General features: G+C 36.2%; 1 protein-coding gene across 2 annotated transcripts; it reads right to left on the bottom strand.

The window, feature by feature from the left end:
- Positions 1-5,208: 5,208 nt before the first annotated feature.
- LOC136813441 (uncharacterized) lies at positions 5,209-11,948 on the bottom strand. Of its 2 annotated transcripts, XM_067069963.1 has the most exons (5): positions 11,704-11,948; positions 10,686-10,871; positions 9,318-9,584; positions 6,472-6,729; positions 5,209-5,794 (listed from the first exon to the last, which is right to left on the bottom strand). In XM_067069963.1, exons 3-5 carry the CDS (start codon positions 9,574-9,576, stop codon positions 5,781-5,783), a joined length of 531 nt encoding a protein of 176 aa, XP_066926064.1. In that variant the 5' UTR covers positions 9,577-9,584; positions 10,686-10,871; positions 11,704-11,948; the 3' UTR covers positions 5,209-5,780. The 2 variants fall into 2 exon arrangements, 1 of the variants encoding a protein (XP_066926064.1); XR_010847470.1 differs by lacking the exon at positions 6,472-6,729 and having other exon boundaries at positions 5,457-5,794; positions 9,461-9,584.
- Positions 11,949-14,965: the final 3,017 nt, after the last annotated feature.

Below are 14,965 nucleotides of genomic sequence, written 5' to 3'. Positions count from 1 at the left end.
AAAATTGACTAAAAAAATAAGAACTTCTAAATAGAAAATATAGAGAAATAAAACAATACAATAAACTGCCTATAAGACGCTCCATAAGAATTTTGCGTGTGATGACGTAATTAGGGCTCCTGAAGATTTTGGCAGCATGGAACCAGTGGCAAACGCCCGGGCTAATTTGGGTACTTTCGTACACATTGTATAATAAGTATCAAAAATTAAGCATTGTTTTTATTTAAAATACCAAAAATAATGACTGATTTATTATCTCCCCAATAATAGTCTGGTGTTTGTTCATCCACTTTCCATCTCTCATCTTCACCACTATCATCTCTTGAATAACGATCAAATTCCAAGCATTTCTCAAAACTCGTTGGGTGGAGTAAAAGAAAAACGCCTTTTTCCCATTGCTGGATTCCAATCCCTTCAACAATAAGAGTTGACATTCCTTCAGGATAGTGTGAATCTTTACGTTTTGAAACAAAATAGATGGACTTCCAAAAACCTTTGGAATATTCTTCAGTAAAATGCCGTTTCATGTCTTTGCGGATGAAGACGAAATCTTTTGATTGGTATTGGACTTTGTTGCGCATAACTTTCGTTATATTTGAATACCAGTGCTGATAGGAGCCGTATAAATCGAACTCCATTTCCTCACCTTTAAAGAATTTCTCAGCACCCCAAATCAGTTTATCAGTTTTCGACAAGAAAGATGGCAAGCTAGTATTCTTGTTATTGCAACTGTCGCTTTCTTGTTTCAACGTGTCAAGTTTATTTTCCAGCAATTCGATTCTTTGGCGTTGTTTAGAAATTGTGTCCTTAAGTAATTGGATATTGGTGGCATTTTCCATATGCAATATTTTCTTCTCTGGACATCCATTACATTTCAATTTCTTCTTTATTGAGTTAAGGTCGATTTCCAGCGTCTCTATTCTGCCATTTTGAGACATTACCTGACGTTGAATATTAATTTTGAAGTCGTCAAAAGATTTTTGATCCGTGGTACAATTTTTGTTTGGAATCTCAATGCTGCTCATTACAGCAGTATCATTCGTGTTGCTTTCATCCTTGACAGCATAACATTGCACACAATAAACGCTCAGAGAGAATGCCAGTAATATACAACTTGAGAACAAATTCATCTCGAGCAACAAATTATTTTTTAAGTTTCTTGTTTCAAGTCAAAACTTTACAGATGATAATATCTAATGTTTTGTCCAAACTTTTGATCCAAGATGAATGAATGATAACTACGAACCTCTCAAGGCCCTCTTCTGACCTTAAGTATGAAAATTTAAACGCAAAGTTTGCAGTTTTTGGTGGAATTTACTTCTTACACGTTGTTACGATTTATGACGATTTATGTTTAGATTGTCAAATGACGCGATTATTTGCTTAGTTTATACCTTTTTTATAAGCAAATCCATATTTTAGGTCAGGGCTGGAGTTGATTTGCATTTTAGTTTATTTTCTGAAAGTTTTGTCTTGACCACTGATAATATATTAAAATACCTTGACACACGATTGTATTAATAAGGATTTTATCATATTTATGTTTATTCATGATATTCATGGCGTAATGTTCTCTACGGAAATAACCCGGTTTTAGCCAGTAGTGGCAAATTTAAACTAGACAAAAATTGTACTGGCAAAAACCGGGGTCTTTCCGTAGAAAACATTACGTCATAAATATCACGAATTGGGTCAAGGGATGCTTAGATTATCTAAAAACCTTTTACTTTACGAGACAGTGAAAAAATATGGTAAATTCAGGGCTTGTTCATTAGCAACCTGGTTGCTTATAAGAAAATGTGTACTTGACATTTTTTTACTAGAATTAGACGATGTTATCGTCCGTTAGAGTGTCAGTAGTAAAAACAGGAAAATATATTTCCGCAGAGTCAGGGCGTCAGGGCGGTTTACGGGGGGGGGAAAGTGGCGACAACCGAGTGGATCGACCATACTAGAACGATTTAATTTTAGTTGAATTCAGATAATTTGGAGGAAATTTAGCTATTTTTCAATTCATAAATTACAAAATTAGTCTTTTTTAGATGTTTTTATAAACTGTTTTTCCTTATCAAAAATTGTGTATCTACTCTTTTTTAGGCTTTTCTTATACATTATTTTTTTGTAAGAACAGCGAATACCAATAAATAAGAACAACTCAAGAACAACTTAAGAACAATGCTGATTCCAGAATGGATCAATTTAAAGCAGATCAATGTTATAATGGTTAAAACATGCTATTAAACCTAAGATGTCTAGAAAATTTGTCCTAGAAATAATAAGAACAGGATTCCAAAAAAACATAAGAACAGCCTAGCCTCTACCGTGAAAAGCACAGCTCAAAATCATATATTTACGCTGTGCCGACGAATCGAGATTCTATTCATCGCGCAACCAGCGAAGACAAAAGTAACCATGACGACCATCCAAGATCTTGGATGAGCGTCATAGTCGATATTTTTATTCCCGTCGTTGAAAACACAACTTACAAAAAGTCATCAATGCTTTGTAAAAAGAGTCAGTGATAGAGAATCATAACATAAAGTCTGTCTATTATTTCGATTCAATTAAAGTAACATTTCCATAATTAAAAGTTTAGTAATTACTGTTATACATTTGGGAATCATGTAAAAGATTTCTTTCGAAATAAACTCATTTCAACTACACTTGGAGGTTTCTGGGGAATTCGTAAATAGTAAACTGCATACTGATACAGTCTGCTAGACATTAATATGGTAACATTTGCTCTTCATCTTTGATTTTTTCTACAGTGATTAGATTGACACATGCGCGATAAAATTTCTACTGTTTGTCTTCAGAGGTTACTATTTTCTTTGAAAACTTAATCTCTGATACTCAGGGTACCTAGCCTCGTGTAAAATTTACTGGTTGTTATGAATAGAGTTTGGTCATTTTTTTCTCCGTCTCTTACGTACAAAAGTTACATCACTTTCTGGTTCAAAAGGGGAACCCCATGCATGTGTGAAGTTCGTTTTAGGGCGTATGGGCAAATTAACCGATACCGGAGAAAAATGCTAACCCCCCTCTTCACCTTTGAAGGTGCTGTTGTGCAGTGGTTCACTCGGCAAGTGAATGAACCTTCGCCCGGGTCAACCCATGCCTAGACTAGCAAACGTCTGTCTTTCCTTGGACACAGGAACGCGGGAATAGTGCTTATAATAAAGAGTTCTTATAAAAAATAGAAATTGCCAAGGGAGAGTGGATTGGAAAGTGGATTGTATTCAGTGAACATATATAGAAATAGATCCCATTGCAAGTTTAATCTGCAGCGAAATACAACGACGTGGTTTACTAGTCCAACCTATGCCATGTGAGGGGAATTGGGTAGTCAGTTCAAGGTGCTGACGGGGCGCTAATTGAAAGCGTCTATAGTTGCGAGAACGGGGCCTCAAAGACTCCTGCGACTTAACCAAATAGAGAGCTGCGTACGTGCTATACGGAGACACTGTTCCCGCATTGAGTTAGAGTAGGCCTCCACTCTACGCGGGAGTATATGGTTCTCCTCCGTAACGTATTTTATGTTTCTCAGTGTTTCGTGAGCGTCTATTGTCTTGTTTTATGTATTGTCTTTATCTTGTCTTGTCCCTTGTGAATTTGTATCGTGACGTCACTTAATTGGATTTTGTAGGCGTTTTAAAATGTTATTTCTCAGAAAGTCGTTTACTAAAAAAAAATAAACTGTTGTTGTAAGTGCTGTGAGGGTGAAGTGAAAGAACTTTAGTATTTTAGTAAGTAGTTTCTATGTTTGTGTACAAACTTAAGTTCTTTGTTGGGCTTGCGTCTTCTGTGTGTTTTCCATTGCTTCGTCTCTTTGTGCTTCGTTTAGGTCTTGTTTGGGGGTTTGCGTCTTTTCTGTCTGCCAGCTATTCGTTTCTTTTGGGTCTAACTTAGGATATTTTCAGTTTCTTGTAACTAGTTTATTGCAATTTTTCTAACTTCTAGTTTTGTGCATTTGTTTTAGCGTCCCTGAAATATATGGTCAGAATATACTCATCGGGGTCAGTGATATATTCCTCGCTTCTGCGTTAGCAGTAACAGAGACTCTATAGTAAGGCTCAGTAAAAATTTACACATCACTGATGAAAAATCTACACAAAATTCAAAGTGATAAATTAAATCCAGATCCGAAAAATTTATTGTCTTCCAAACTCCAATTTTGGCATAAGGGCGTCTTTTGGGGACAAAAAAGCCACCAAGATCGAAAAATATAATTGAGATCACTGGGTATTTTGTCCTTTTTCAAAATTCCAAGTTTGGGTGAAAATGACGATCCACTTTGTTTGATTGGATTGTTCGATTTGGGAGAGGTTCATTAGATTCGAGGCTATATTCTAAGCCTTGTCGGACAATCTTTGAACATTTATATCCTGAGATCCTAACCTGTTCTATATTCCTGTAATGATTTAAAGCGCTTAAAAAAATCATTTTTGGCTTTTAAAATTTAGCAGGGAATTCACTTTTTTCTCGAATATTATGACTTTGGTTGTAACATGAACATATAAATGGTTGTAACAAGGACACTTGTATAGCAAAGCTTCAATATACAAGTGTCTTTGGTCGAAAGCATCCACCGAAGAGGGACTTCAAAATATCTGTTCTGAAGGCACGTTCCAGCTGGATATGGCAGTCTGTTCTTAGCGAACTAAAGAAAAAAGTCTGCTGGAAAAAAGTGGTCTGTTCTACTGAAGATTGGGACCAGCTGGAAAAATATGATCTGTTCTACTGAAAATTGGGACCAGCTGGAAAAATATGATCTGTTCTACTGAAAATTGGGACCAGCTGGAAAAATATGATCTATTCTTATGAAAAAATAGTTTGATATTCGAAAAATAAGGTGTCTAAGAATTTCCTATCTGTTCTGAGGGAATTTCAAAAAAGTCAAAAAGTCTTTGAGATCTGTTCTTTTCCTTTTGAATGTGGTTGCCTGGAGTGGCAGCTGAAAATTCTCCATCTGTTCTACAAAACATCTGGAAATTGTCGATCTGTTCGCACAAAATACTTAAAGTTAAACTGTTAGCTGGGAATTAAGTTTCTGTTCTTAAAAGTCCTTCAATGTCGAGCTGGAATTTAGCGATTTGTTCTTATAAGATTTTGTCAGCCCTGGTAGATAAGAACAGTTAACTCGCGTAAAATCAATCGCCTGGTAATTTTGTACCTGTTCCGAAAGTTTCTTTACCTCCTAGCTGGAAAATTATAACTGTTCTGAAGTAAAAATTTCTCCCCTGGAAAACGAGGAACTGTTCTTAATTTCGGGGAAATCCTTCCAGCTGGCAAATCAGAACAGATATTTGCAAATTTTAGGTCGGTGGCTGCTTCTGTTTGGTTGTAATAAAATATTCTAAAAACTAGTAGATTTGCTAAATAAACATAAAAAACACCCCTGTCTCACAGCCCCGCTGGAACTTTTTCCCCCAGTGGGGATGAAATGTTCTAAATTCCTATGGGAATAGAAATGCTATTGTTCTCAAGTCAAATAAATCCAAAATTTTCAATTTAATTTTAAATGGGGATGAAGAAAAAGTCAATTCTCGAGTTGGGCTGAAATTGTATGGTAATTTTGGCCAATTTTTCCAGTGCGTGTTAGGAGTCCCTCTTGGTCTGTGACACAGGGGTGTAATAAAGGATTCTTTAAATTCAAAAATATCACATGCTTTCATTTGTGTTCAGCTGTGTTGAATGACAATTTAATGCATTGACTTTTTGCCATCCATTTATTTAAACGTATTAGCGTATTTTCGTCGGTGTTGATTGGTTAATACATCTCAAATTTCATCTCCTAAAAATAACAGGAAGTAAACGTTTATATAAGAACGTAAGGCTTCAATGGCCAAAATATTAAAAACAAGTTAAGAACATTTCAAGGGTTTGCAGGCTCTAAAACACCCGATTTCTTAAGAAAATGGACAAAAACACTCATAAAATGGTGAAAATAATAACATGTTAAGAACATTTTTAGGCTTAAAACTCAAAAAGTTAAGAACATCCAAAGGCTTCAACTTTTTTTGGATATTCGTCCATTGTTTTTTAGATATTTTTGGTTGATAAGCAGTATAAAAAGTAAAGTTGAAAGTTGAAAAGGGTTACAGCCGGGGGGGGGGTATTTAACCAGAAAATTAAATTTTAGTCCAACTAAGGGTCGGAAAAATAAGAATATTTTAACTTTATATGATATTAACTTTTTGCTCCTTGAAAGATCAAAATTTGGTCAAATTAGTCCCAATAACGGTCGTAAAAATCGCAAAAATTTTCTTTTTAGTCCCGCTAAAGGTCCGTGGGTTAAAAGTCGGGCTGCACATAAAATGCCATTAGCCGTGTGTCTTAGACTTGTGAATACAGGCTTATTTAACTAGACCAGTCTTTATTGGTTGCTTCTGTACAAAACATCACATAATTTATATCACAAATTGTGAATTGATGATCGCGTAAGAAGAGGATTAGAAAGAGTTAATTTACCGTCATTTATAATCATTATTCTTGCCATCTTTCTCCAACACCATCGTCTCCTCCAACAATTCCAATCTCGTTTTTCGGCACCGTGTGTTTTATCATTTGTTTCTTCATTTTCGGCATCGTCTATTTGATCACTCATTTCTTCATTTTCGGTACCGTGTGTTTCGAAGCTCATTTCTTCGTTTCCGGTTCCGTGTGTTTGATCGCTTTCAAGGTTAATATCTACATTTTCGTTATCTGCACCAGCCTTTTGAATTTCGTCTAGAAATGTCGATACAATGGGTTATAAGCTTTTCATCATGAAAATGTGCTTTCAAGAATAAAGATTAAGAAAATGCTATGAATATCACCAACATTGGATTTTGGCATTTGCATTGAATTTATAACACACAACAAAGGCCGTTACTGAGCAGTGGCAGATCTGGAACTAAGGAACATTCAAAAAAGCACTCACGACAGAGAGTGTTTATCTTTTTTTTCATACTACTGCAGAGTCTTTCTATTACGGGTAGTTCATTTTATCTGGTGCAAAAAGTCGATGGATGAAAATGAAAATGATATGGAGGATTACCAATATAATATAAAAGGAATCTTTCCCAGAAAGTCCAATACTAAGTAGTGGCGGATTTAAGGGACATTAGAAAATTCAGACGGAGAGTGTCCTTTTAGCCATACTCATTATAAGGATGCGAAGACTCTCCGTCGCTGCAGAGTCATAGTACCCGATAAATTAGTGAACCTATTAAACAAATAGCCTGGAGATCCATGCTATGATTTCTTCTCTTATATACTGAAGGCGAAATGAATAGCATGGCGGTCGATCAAATTTTGTTATATTTTCACTGGTCACACTTTCTTAGAGAACGCAAGTTCTGAATTTTGGTTTTAATTTTAGAAAGTGAGGACAGCACTTAATTCGAATTTCCAACTGTAAATCTATTGAACAGTTCGAACCCGTCCTGTATATATCAGATTATAAAAATACAGGATGGGTCTGGTTAAAATTAATTTTAACACCAAAAAAAGATATAAGTGAAAAATTTCTGAAAGTCTGCTGACGTCAGCACTTTTCGGTTTTTCCCTAATATCTTTTTTTGGTGTTAAAATTAATTTTAACCAGACCCATCCTGTATTTTTATAATCTGATACGGGTTCGAGCTGTGAGGCAGATTTCTGCCTCAATAAATTTCGTATTTTGCTGATTTCTGCTGACGTCAGCAAATGTTGAAAAAAAGAATTATGTTAAAATGTTTTTTTTACTTTTTTGGGTGAAAAAATTAATTCTTTTAGCAGCGATTTCTGAATTCCACATCGTAATACGCTTCTTTAAAGGTATAAGTGAATATGTCTAAGGCCCTCAATTTTCGCCGCCAAACTTATGGCTTTTCGGACATGCCATAAGTTACATAGCAAGCACCTCACTAAAAACTGGGATTTTTCATCTCGTTTCTTAGTGAGTTCCACTTTGACGATTTTTGAAAATAGAAGCTTTTCAAGTGTTTTGACGCAAATTCGATTATTTTGCTACTGCAGGAGCTTCAAAAATTAAAAGTGACGTTAAAAAATCAAATGTTTAGAGCCCGAAAACCCGGGCTCAAAACATTCGAAAAAGTTGCAAAGTGGAATAGACGTTAATTGCGTAAAAAAAACGCGGGTGACGTCTAGTATAGGCTATAAGTTACACGAGTTCCTGAATCTGAAAATTTAAAAATCGTAATGAAAAATTTTGAAGAAGAAAATGAAGACTTTTAAAGTTCATAACGTCATATAACTAAATAACATAACTAAATTCTTAATTACTCTTGACAGGATAAATTACCATACAACCCGGGGGGGGGCACTCGATTTTGAAAACGATCGTACGTTCAGCCAAAAAATAGGTCTTTAGAATCGGACCCTTACAGTGCAGGAAAAATTTGGCTGAAAATCGACCCTTACAGTGCAATTTTTCGAATTTTTTTGCCCTTTTCAGGCCAAATTTTTTTGAAATTTCTCAAATTTTACCTCAAAACTTGGTATTTTACATCCTTTCCCACTTGCTCACAAATCAACCCTTACAGCACTTTCCAAAGTCCAAAAAACCTACCCTTAAGGGCCGCACGTCCGGTAGGTCACTTACCTGGAGTGCCCCCCCCCCGGGCCATACAACTTGTAAAGGCAGTTTTTTTGTTAAAAGTGTCAAGGAAACCAAAACAAAAAGTTTATCTTCAAATCCCTTAACAAATTTTCTGACTATGATCAGAGCCCTTAACTCACCCGAGTGAGTAAATAAGATTATATGAATAAATTTTTGGAAATATCATATTTCCAAAAGCTGGAAATATCATGAAATATGATATCTCCACAACTTTGGAAGTATAGAAAAGTCATATTTCCATATTTACAAAAGTATATGGAAATATCATATTTTCAAGATATTTCCAGGATTGGAAATCTCTTATTTCGCCCAGTGAAACTGAAAGGAACTTATTGTCTCGTCATTTTTTTTCGACAGATAACATGATTCATCATGCAATGAAAGGGTCTCAGAGTCGGAATAAGTACATTAAAGGAAGATTTCGGCAAAAATCCGTCAAATTTTCTTCCCGCCAAATTTTTTTTCCACCATCCGCCAAATTAAATACCTGCCAAATATAAGATTTCTCATATTTCTTTCGATTTTTCACTATTTAAGCCCTAAATGGGCGTATTTTTTTAACATTTTCACACTGATTTCGAACTCATAATCCGCCAAATTAAATTCCCGCCAAAATTAATTTGATTGCCGATCCGCTAAATTAAATTCCCTCTGCCATCCGCCAAAATAAATTTCCGCCAAAATTTCTTCCTTTAATGTAGAAAAAACTCACCGCTTTCACGCCACCGCCCTAAAGTACCGCCATTCCACCCTTCATGACCACCATACCACTGGTGTTTTCTTGTATCAGTATTTTCGGTAGGTTGGTTGTAACCTATAGAGGCGGCTTCTTTCTGTAAGGTTGAATTTTCGGACCCGGTAATTTTGTCACTTTTTCTTTCACCCATGTTCTCGGGACCGGTCATTTCGCCTGCTTTTACTTCCACTGTTTCCAACGTTGAATTGTTTTGGTGGTTGTCATGGCTTTCCATTTGAGGCTCTGGAGAAAAAAAGAAGAGATATCAACAACTCAAAGTAAAAATAAGAACGCCAGCTGGCTCACCACATTGATTTAACGTTTATCCAACATTCACAACAACGTTTTGTGCCAGCTGAGACCAGTTTTCGAAAATAAACTCACATAAGAACATAAAGCTTTAAAGAATTTCAGTTAAATTTGTATTTGGCGATTAATTTTTGCGATACTAATTTGTTAACACCGGGTGTGACAATTTGAATATTCTAAATTATTAGATTGTTTTTTAATTAATTGGATAGATTTACGCAAATTGAAATTTCGGGATTGACTTTAGGCGTACAAACTTTCGCGAGCAGAAACTTTCGAGAATTTTCCCGCATTTTGTACTTTTTCGCCAAAGTTAAAGTTGTAATGTCTTTGAAAATTCTTGACAGGGTAATTCGCGAAAGTTTGTACGCCTAAAGTAATTTGTCATTTAATTTCAATTTGATTTTAAATCTCCCAAAAGTACAAGCTCAAGATTTTCACGTTGGCTTATTTCCGTCGAGAGGTCAAATTACTCGGAATAATCACCACAAGATCCCAACAAAATCACCAAAATTCGAAAAAATCACAAAAAAATTGAAAAAATGATCACAAAAATTAAAGAAAATTAGTTTCCATTTCATGTTGATATACTACGACTGACTTATTTTCATGATAAAACGAAGAGCTCTATCTTTCCAAGAAATGTTCTTCAATTATAGCAATAAACCCCGCTGGGTGGGCACACAACGTTTTTTCGACGTTTATCTTACATTTACAATGTCCATATAACGTTAGGTAAGCCTAGACGGTGCTATTGTCCGTGTAATATATCATTATGAAATTACGATATAACATAGTTGTATATTATAAAACGTAATATGTCGCGCGGCGGAAAATAGAGTCTGTGTTTACGACATTAAGACATTGAGCACCTCCGACTATTTTTCGCCCTCGCGAACAAAATTTCCGCCCGACTGCTAATTTGCGTGTTTGAGGTTATTCTTTATTTTTCGAATTCGTCTTAGACTATAGCATAGTCTAGGTAAATCTTGAAACAACGTTGTGTGCTGGGAAGCGGCCTTGAAAAATTCTCACCATCACCAGCTCTGGCAAATCTACTCCACCTCCTTCGTCGCCTTCTTCTCCAATAATTTCGTTTCTCGATGCTGTGATTTTGAACGTATTCCTCATCATTCGACCAATCAAAATCTTCCTTTTCGTCATTTTGGTGGGCATGTTGTACATCTTTTCGTTCGAGTGTTGAACGTTTGCCTTTGCGAACTAGACAGATTTAGAGATATGAAGTAAGTATTTCTTCAGTTTTTTACAGTGCTCGATACAAAATTAGAGCGATGTCATTTAGAAATAAAAGACACTTTTTTACACTGCTACTGGCAGTTTCATGGTGGCAATCTTCAGGTAAGATAAAGTATAATTTTCTTCAATGTAGGTAAGACCACAGTCGGAGGCGACCCGAAGGCCCCCTTTTCGATACCTATCCACCTGAAGGTAGGGGAGGGCGCCACTCTTTCTCCCAGAAGTGCTCTGCTAACCTTTGATCCTTCTATTAATTGCTGAGCTTCAAGCAGAGAGGCATCAAGTACCATTTTGGGAATCTTTGGTATGACCTGAGTGGGGGTTGAACCCACAACCTTGCGAACCGTATACTCTTAAGTGCCAAATAAACGGGGGGGGGAGGGTTGGAAAACTTTCGAAATTTTAATAAACGGGGGGACCTAATTGCCGGGGGGTTGGAAATTGTATACTTCTGAAAACCCAAAAATAAGTGGAATATAGGCTACAATCAGGCTATTTGGAGCGGGGAGGGGGGTCCTAGAAAGGTCTGGGGGTTGGAAAATTCTCGAAAAATTAACTAAAGCGGGGGGCAGTCGTTTATTTGGCATCTAAGAGTAGCTGGATGCTCTACCACTGAGCTACGGTCGCTAATTAAAGATTGGTAAAAGTGGCTCCAGGTACGAGTTTGAACGAGGTCATAATAATGTAACTCAAGTTGCCAAGGAGACTTGTCAAAGTTACATAAAAAGGTACTTTTTTCTCAACTCACATAAAACTTGATCATAAAAAAAGAAAAAAAAGGGAAAGATCTTAATACTAAGTCTGCCGAAAGACCACCATTGATCTTGCACAATTTCTTCATCAGCATTGGTAGAATCTGACCAATCAGATACTGTATTTTCACTGATGACGTCATGTTTAGGGTTGATAAGCCAATCAGATTTCGAGGATCTTTCAATGATGCCATGGACATCATCTTTTCAGCAGTAATAAGCTGTAAGATGAATAAAACGATAGGCAAACAATGAAATTGCAACATTCCGCCGACCCCAACCAATGAAGTTTGTGAAATGTTTTAAGAAATTTTCTTCTTGAAAAATATATTTTCAACGAATCAAAGTTAATCACATAATATCGGAGAAGCTAACTATTTCAATGAGAAGTTGTATGGTAAATTTCTCACAGCGAAATATTAAAATTCTCTCACTTTTCAAGGGAAATTGATTCTCCTCAAATTAGGTTCATTAATATATTTGCTGTATTTTCCAGTAAAATTAGAAGAGCAAAAAAATAGGACGATCTAAAGAAAGAACATAACTTATTGCTTTCAGGTGTCAATGATACACGCTGAAAGTTTTTTTATAAGAACATCCAAAATTTTTGAAGCCTTCAGATGTTCTTAACTTTTTGAGTTTCAAGCCTAAAAATGTTCTTAACATGTTCTTATTTTCACTATTTTGTGAGTATTTTTGTTTAGTTTCCTAAGAAATTGGGTGTTTTCGGGTCCGAGAAGCCTTTAAAATGTTCTTAACTTGTTCTTAATATTTTGGCCATCGAAACCTTATGTTCTTATAGTTTGTTCTTATAAAAACGTGTATTTTATTGTATTAGAATGGTGTTTTTCTTTTTTTTCATCGATATTTTTAAAATTTTGATAAAACTAGCATTACTTGGTTAAAGTTTATGATGGTGATATTCTTAGCATGCACGTTTTTTTTATTAAAACACCTAAAATTTGGCTAAGCCTGGATGTGCTTATTCCTTTAGCAATTTTCAGCCTAAAATGTTCTTAAATTCGTTCTTAATTGTTCAGACTACTCTCAATCGACAATATCATGCAAAATAAAGAGCACTTAAAATTGGTAAAATTTGATGAACAATATTTGACTCTCGATTTTAGAAAATCCATGCCTAAGTTCAGTTAAAACTGCTTGAAAAGAGGAAAAATTGTAGTTTCTTGTCATTTTTTTCCAAACTGAGGCTGGGCATGTTCTTACGATGTTCTAAATTTGTCGACGAATTTCAGCCTCAATGTTCTTATAAACTGGGTTCTAATTAAAATCATCATCATCATTGCTCGACCGCAGTCGAGACAATGGATTCCACTCGCTGGCGCCAGGAGTCGCAGTTGCGCATAGCAGTGCCCAGGTCGCTAAGATCAAGGCCTGTATCCCTGCTCACCACATCCGGAAAGGTAAGTTTTCTCGATCTCTGAGCCACACGTTTAGGTTTCCAAAGCAATAGGGAGGAAATAACCTCAGATGAGGCACGGAAACAATGACCAGCAAATTGAACGCGCTTGGCTTTAAGGAGGAGAGAGATTGGTTTCAAGGAACCGTATATGGTACGTTTTGTTGGATGGTCACGCCAAGAGAGATTTTTAACCCTTCTCAGAAGTCTGGTATAGGTACCGTCTAGTTGCTTTTCAAACTTTTTGGTAAGGGACCAGGTTTCTGAACCATACATAAGAATTGGCTCAATAGTTGACTTGAAAAATTTTAACTTTGAGACTAGAGTCGATGAAGGAAGATGACCAAATACTATGCAGCTTATTGCATGCACTCCAAGCTAAACCTTTGCGAATTTTAAAATCTTTTTCAGAAGAAGAGATGTAAGAACCGAGATATTTGTAGTCTTCTACCTTTCGTAGGTTTGTACCAGATATTGTTTTAATATTGTCTGATGATGCGTTAACATTAAGAGTCAAATATTCGGTTTTTGGACTCATTGAGGTATAGGCCTGTACAGTTTGCAGCAGATTCAAGAGCAATTAGAAGATTTTGTGCATCCTCTAGGGTAGAGCTGATAAGTGCTATGTCGTCAGCAAAGTCTGTATCTGTTAAATGAACGGCAGGATTACGTGGACCAAGCCTACGTTGAAGAAGAAAACCGCAGCTAGATATTTTATCAACAGAAACGCGCATAAGGTAATCGACAACTAGAATAAAGAGAAATGGTGCAAGGGTATCACCCTGGAGAATACCAGCTAAAATAGAAAAGGTTGAAGTCTCACCATCAGGTGTTTGTACTGAAGATTTTGTATTAGTGTACAGAAGTTTTATGGCATCAATGATCTTTTGAGGGATACCGTAAAGAGAGAGAATATCAAACATTAAGTCGCGATCAACCGAATCAAAGGCTTTCTTGAAATCAACAAAAATCAAAATTGCTTCAAGATTGAAGTTTCTAGCTTCCTCTAAGATTCGTCGAAGAGCAAGAACTTGGCTTAAAGTAGAACGACCACTTCGAAAACCGTTTTGATTTTTACGAAGAATGGGTTCAACATGAAGCCGTATTCTATTTAGAAGAAGCTTATTATAGATTTTTGCTGCGATTGGGAGAAGAGAGATACCACGATAGTTTGTGGTAAGACTAAGGTCTCCCTTTTTTGGTACTGGAACGATGGTCGATTTTAACCAGTGTGTTGTACAAACTTTGTCTTCAAACGCGAGGTTGCATAGCTTTAAAAGGATATCATGAAAATTTCTGTCCTTCCAGATAATAGGTGGTATGTTATCTGGACCGAGGGCCTTGCATGATTTTGTTGTGGAAAGGACCTTTGTCAACTCTTCCATGGAAAAAGAAAAAGTAGATATATCTAGAGGGGGAGAAATTTGCTCTCGTGGAAGAAAGTTATTTGTTGCTAACACCGGTTTTTTTTTACCTAAAAGATTTTTTGAAATGCTGTAACCAATTATCTAAGCGTTTTTTTATCCGAGCCACCTTTCAGCTGGATGGACGGTTTTGAGTTCTTGCCACTTAGTTGTTGTACTACTTTCCAAGCATCGCGATGAGAATTTTTGGAAAATTGCTCAGACATGTCCTTCAGCTGAGTATCAATAAAAGAAACTTGAGCCTCTAGGTAGGCCTCGTCAAGTTTAATCTTGGCAGAGTTAAGTTGCTCCTTGCGTCTCCGCGTTGGTGCTGCATTATACAAAGAGGAAGCTTTTGTTAGATTTTCTCTTGCTTTCTTGACTAAGGGACATTCTTTTGGGTCTGATTTAGCTCGTTTTTGTTTTCTTGGAAGTTGCTCTAGGGCAACTTTTTCTGTGGAATCTTTAAGACAAGAATACGCTAGC

Source organism: Clytia hemisphaerica, unplaced genomic scaffold (genome assembly GCF_902728285.1).
Source record: "Clytia hemisphaerica strain Z4C2 unplaced genomic scaffold, Clytia hemisphaerica genome assembly, whole genome shotgun sequence".
NCBI classification, from domain to species: Eukaryota; Metazoa; Cnidaria; class Hydrozoa; order Leptothecata; family Clytiidae; genus Clytia; species Clytia hemisphaerica.
This window is presented reverse-complemented; position numbering and strand designations above follow the sequence as displayed.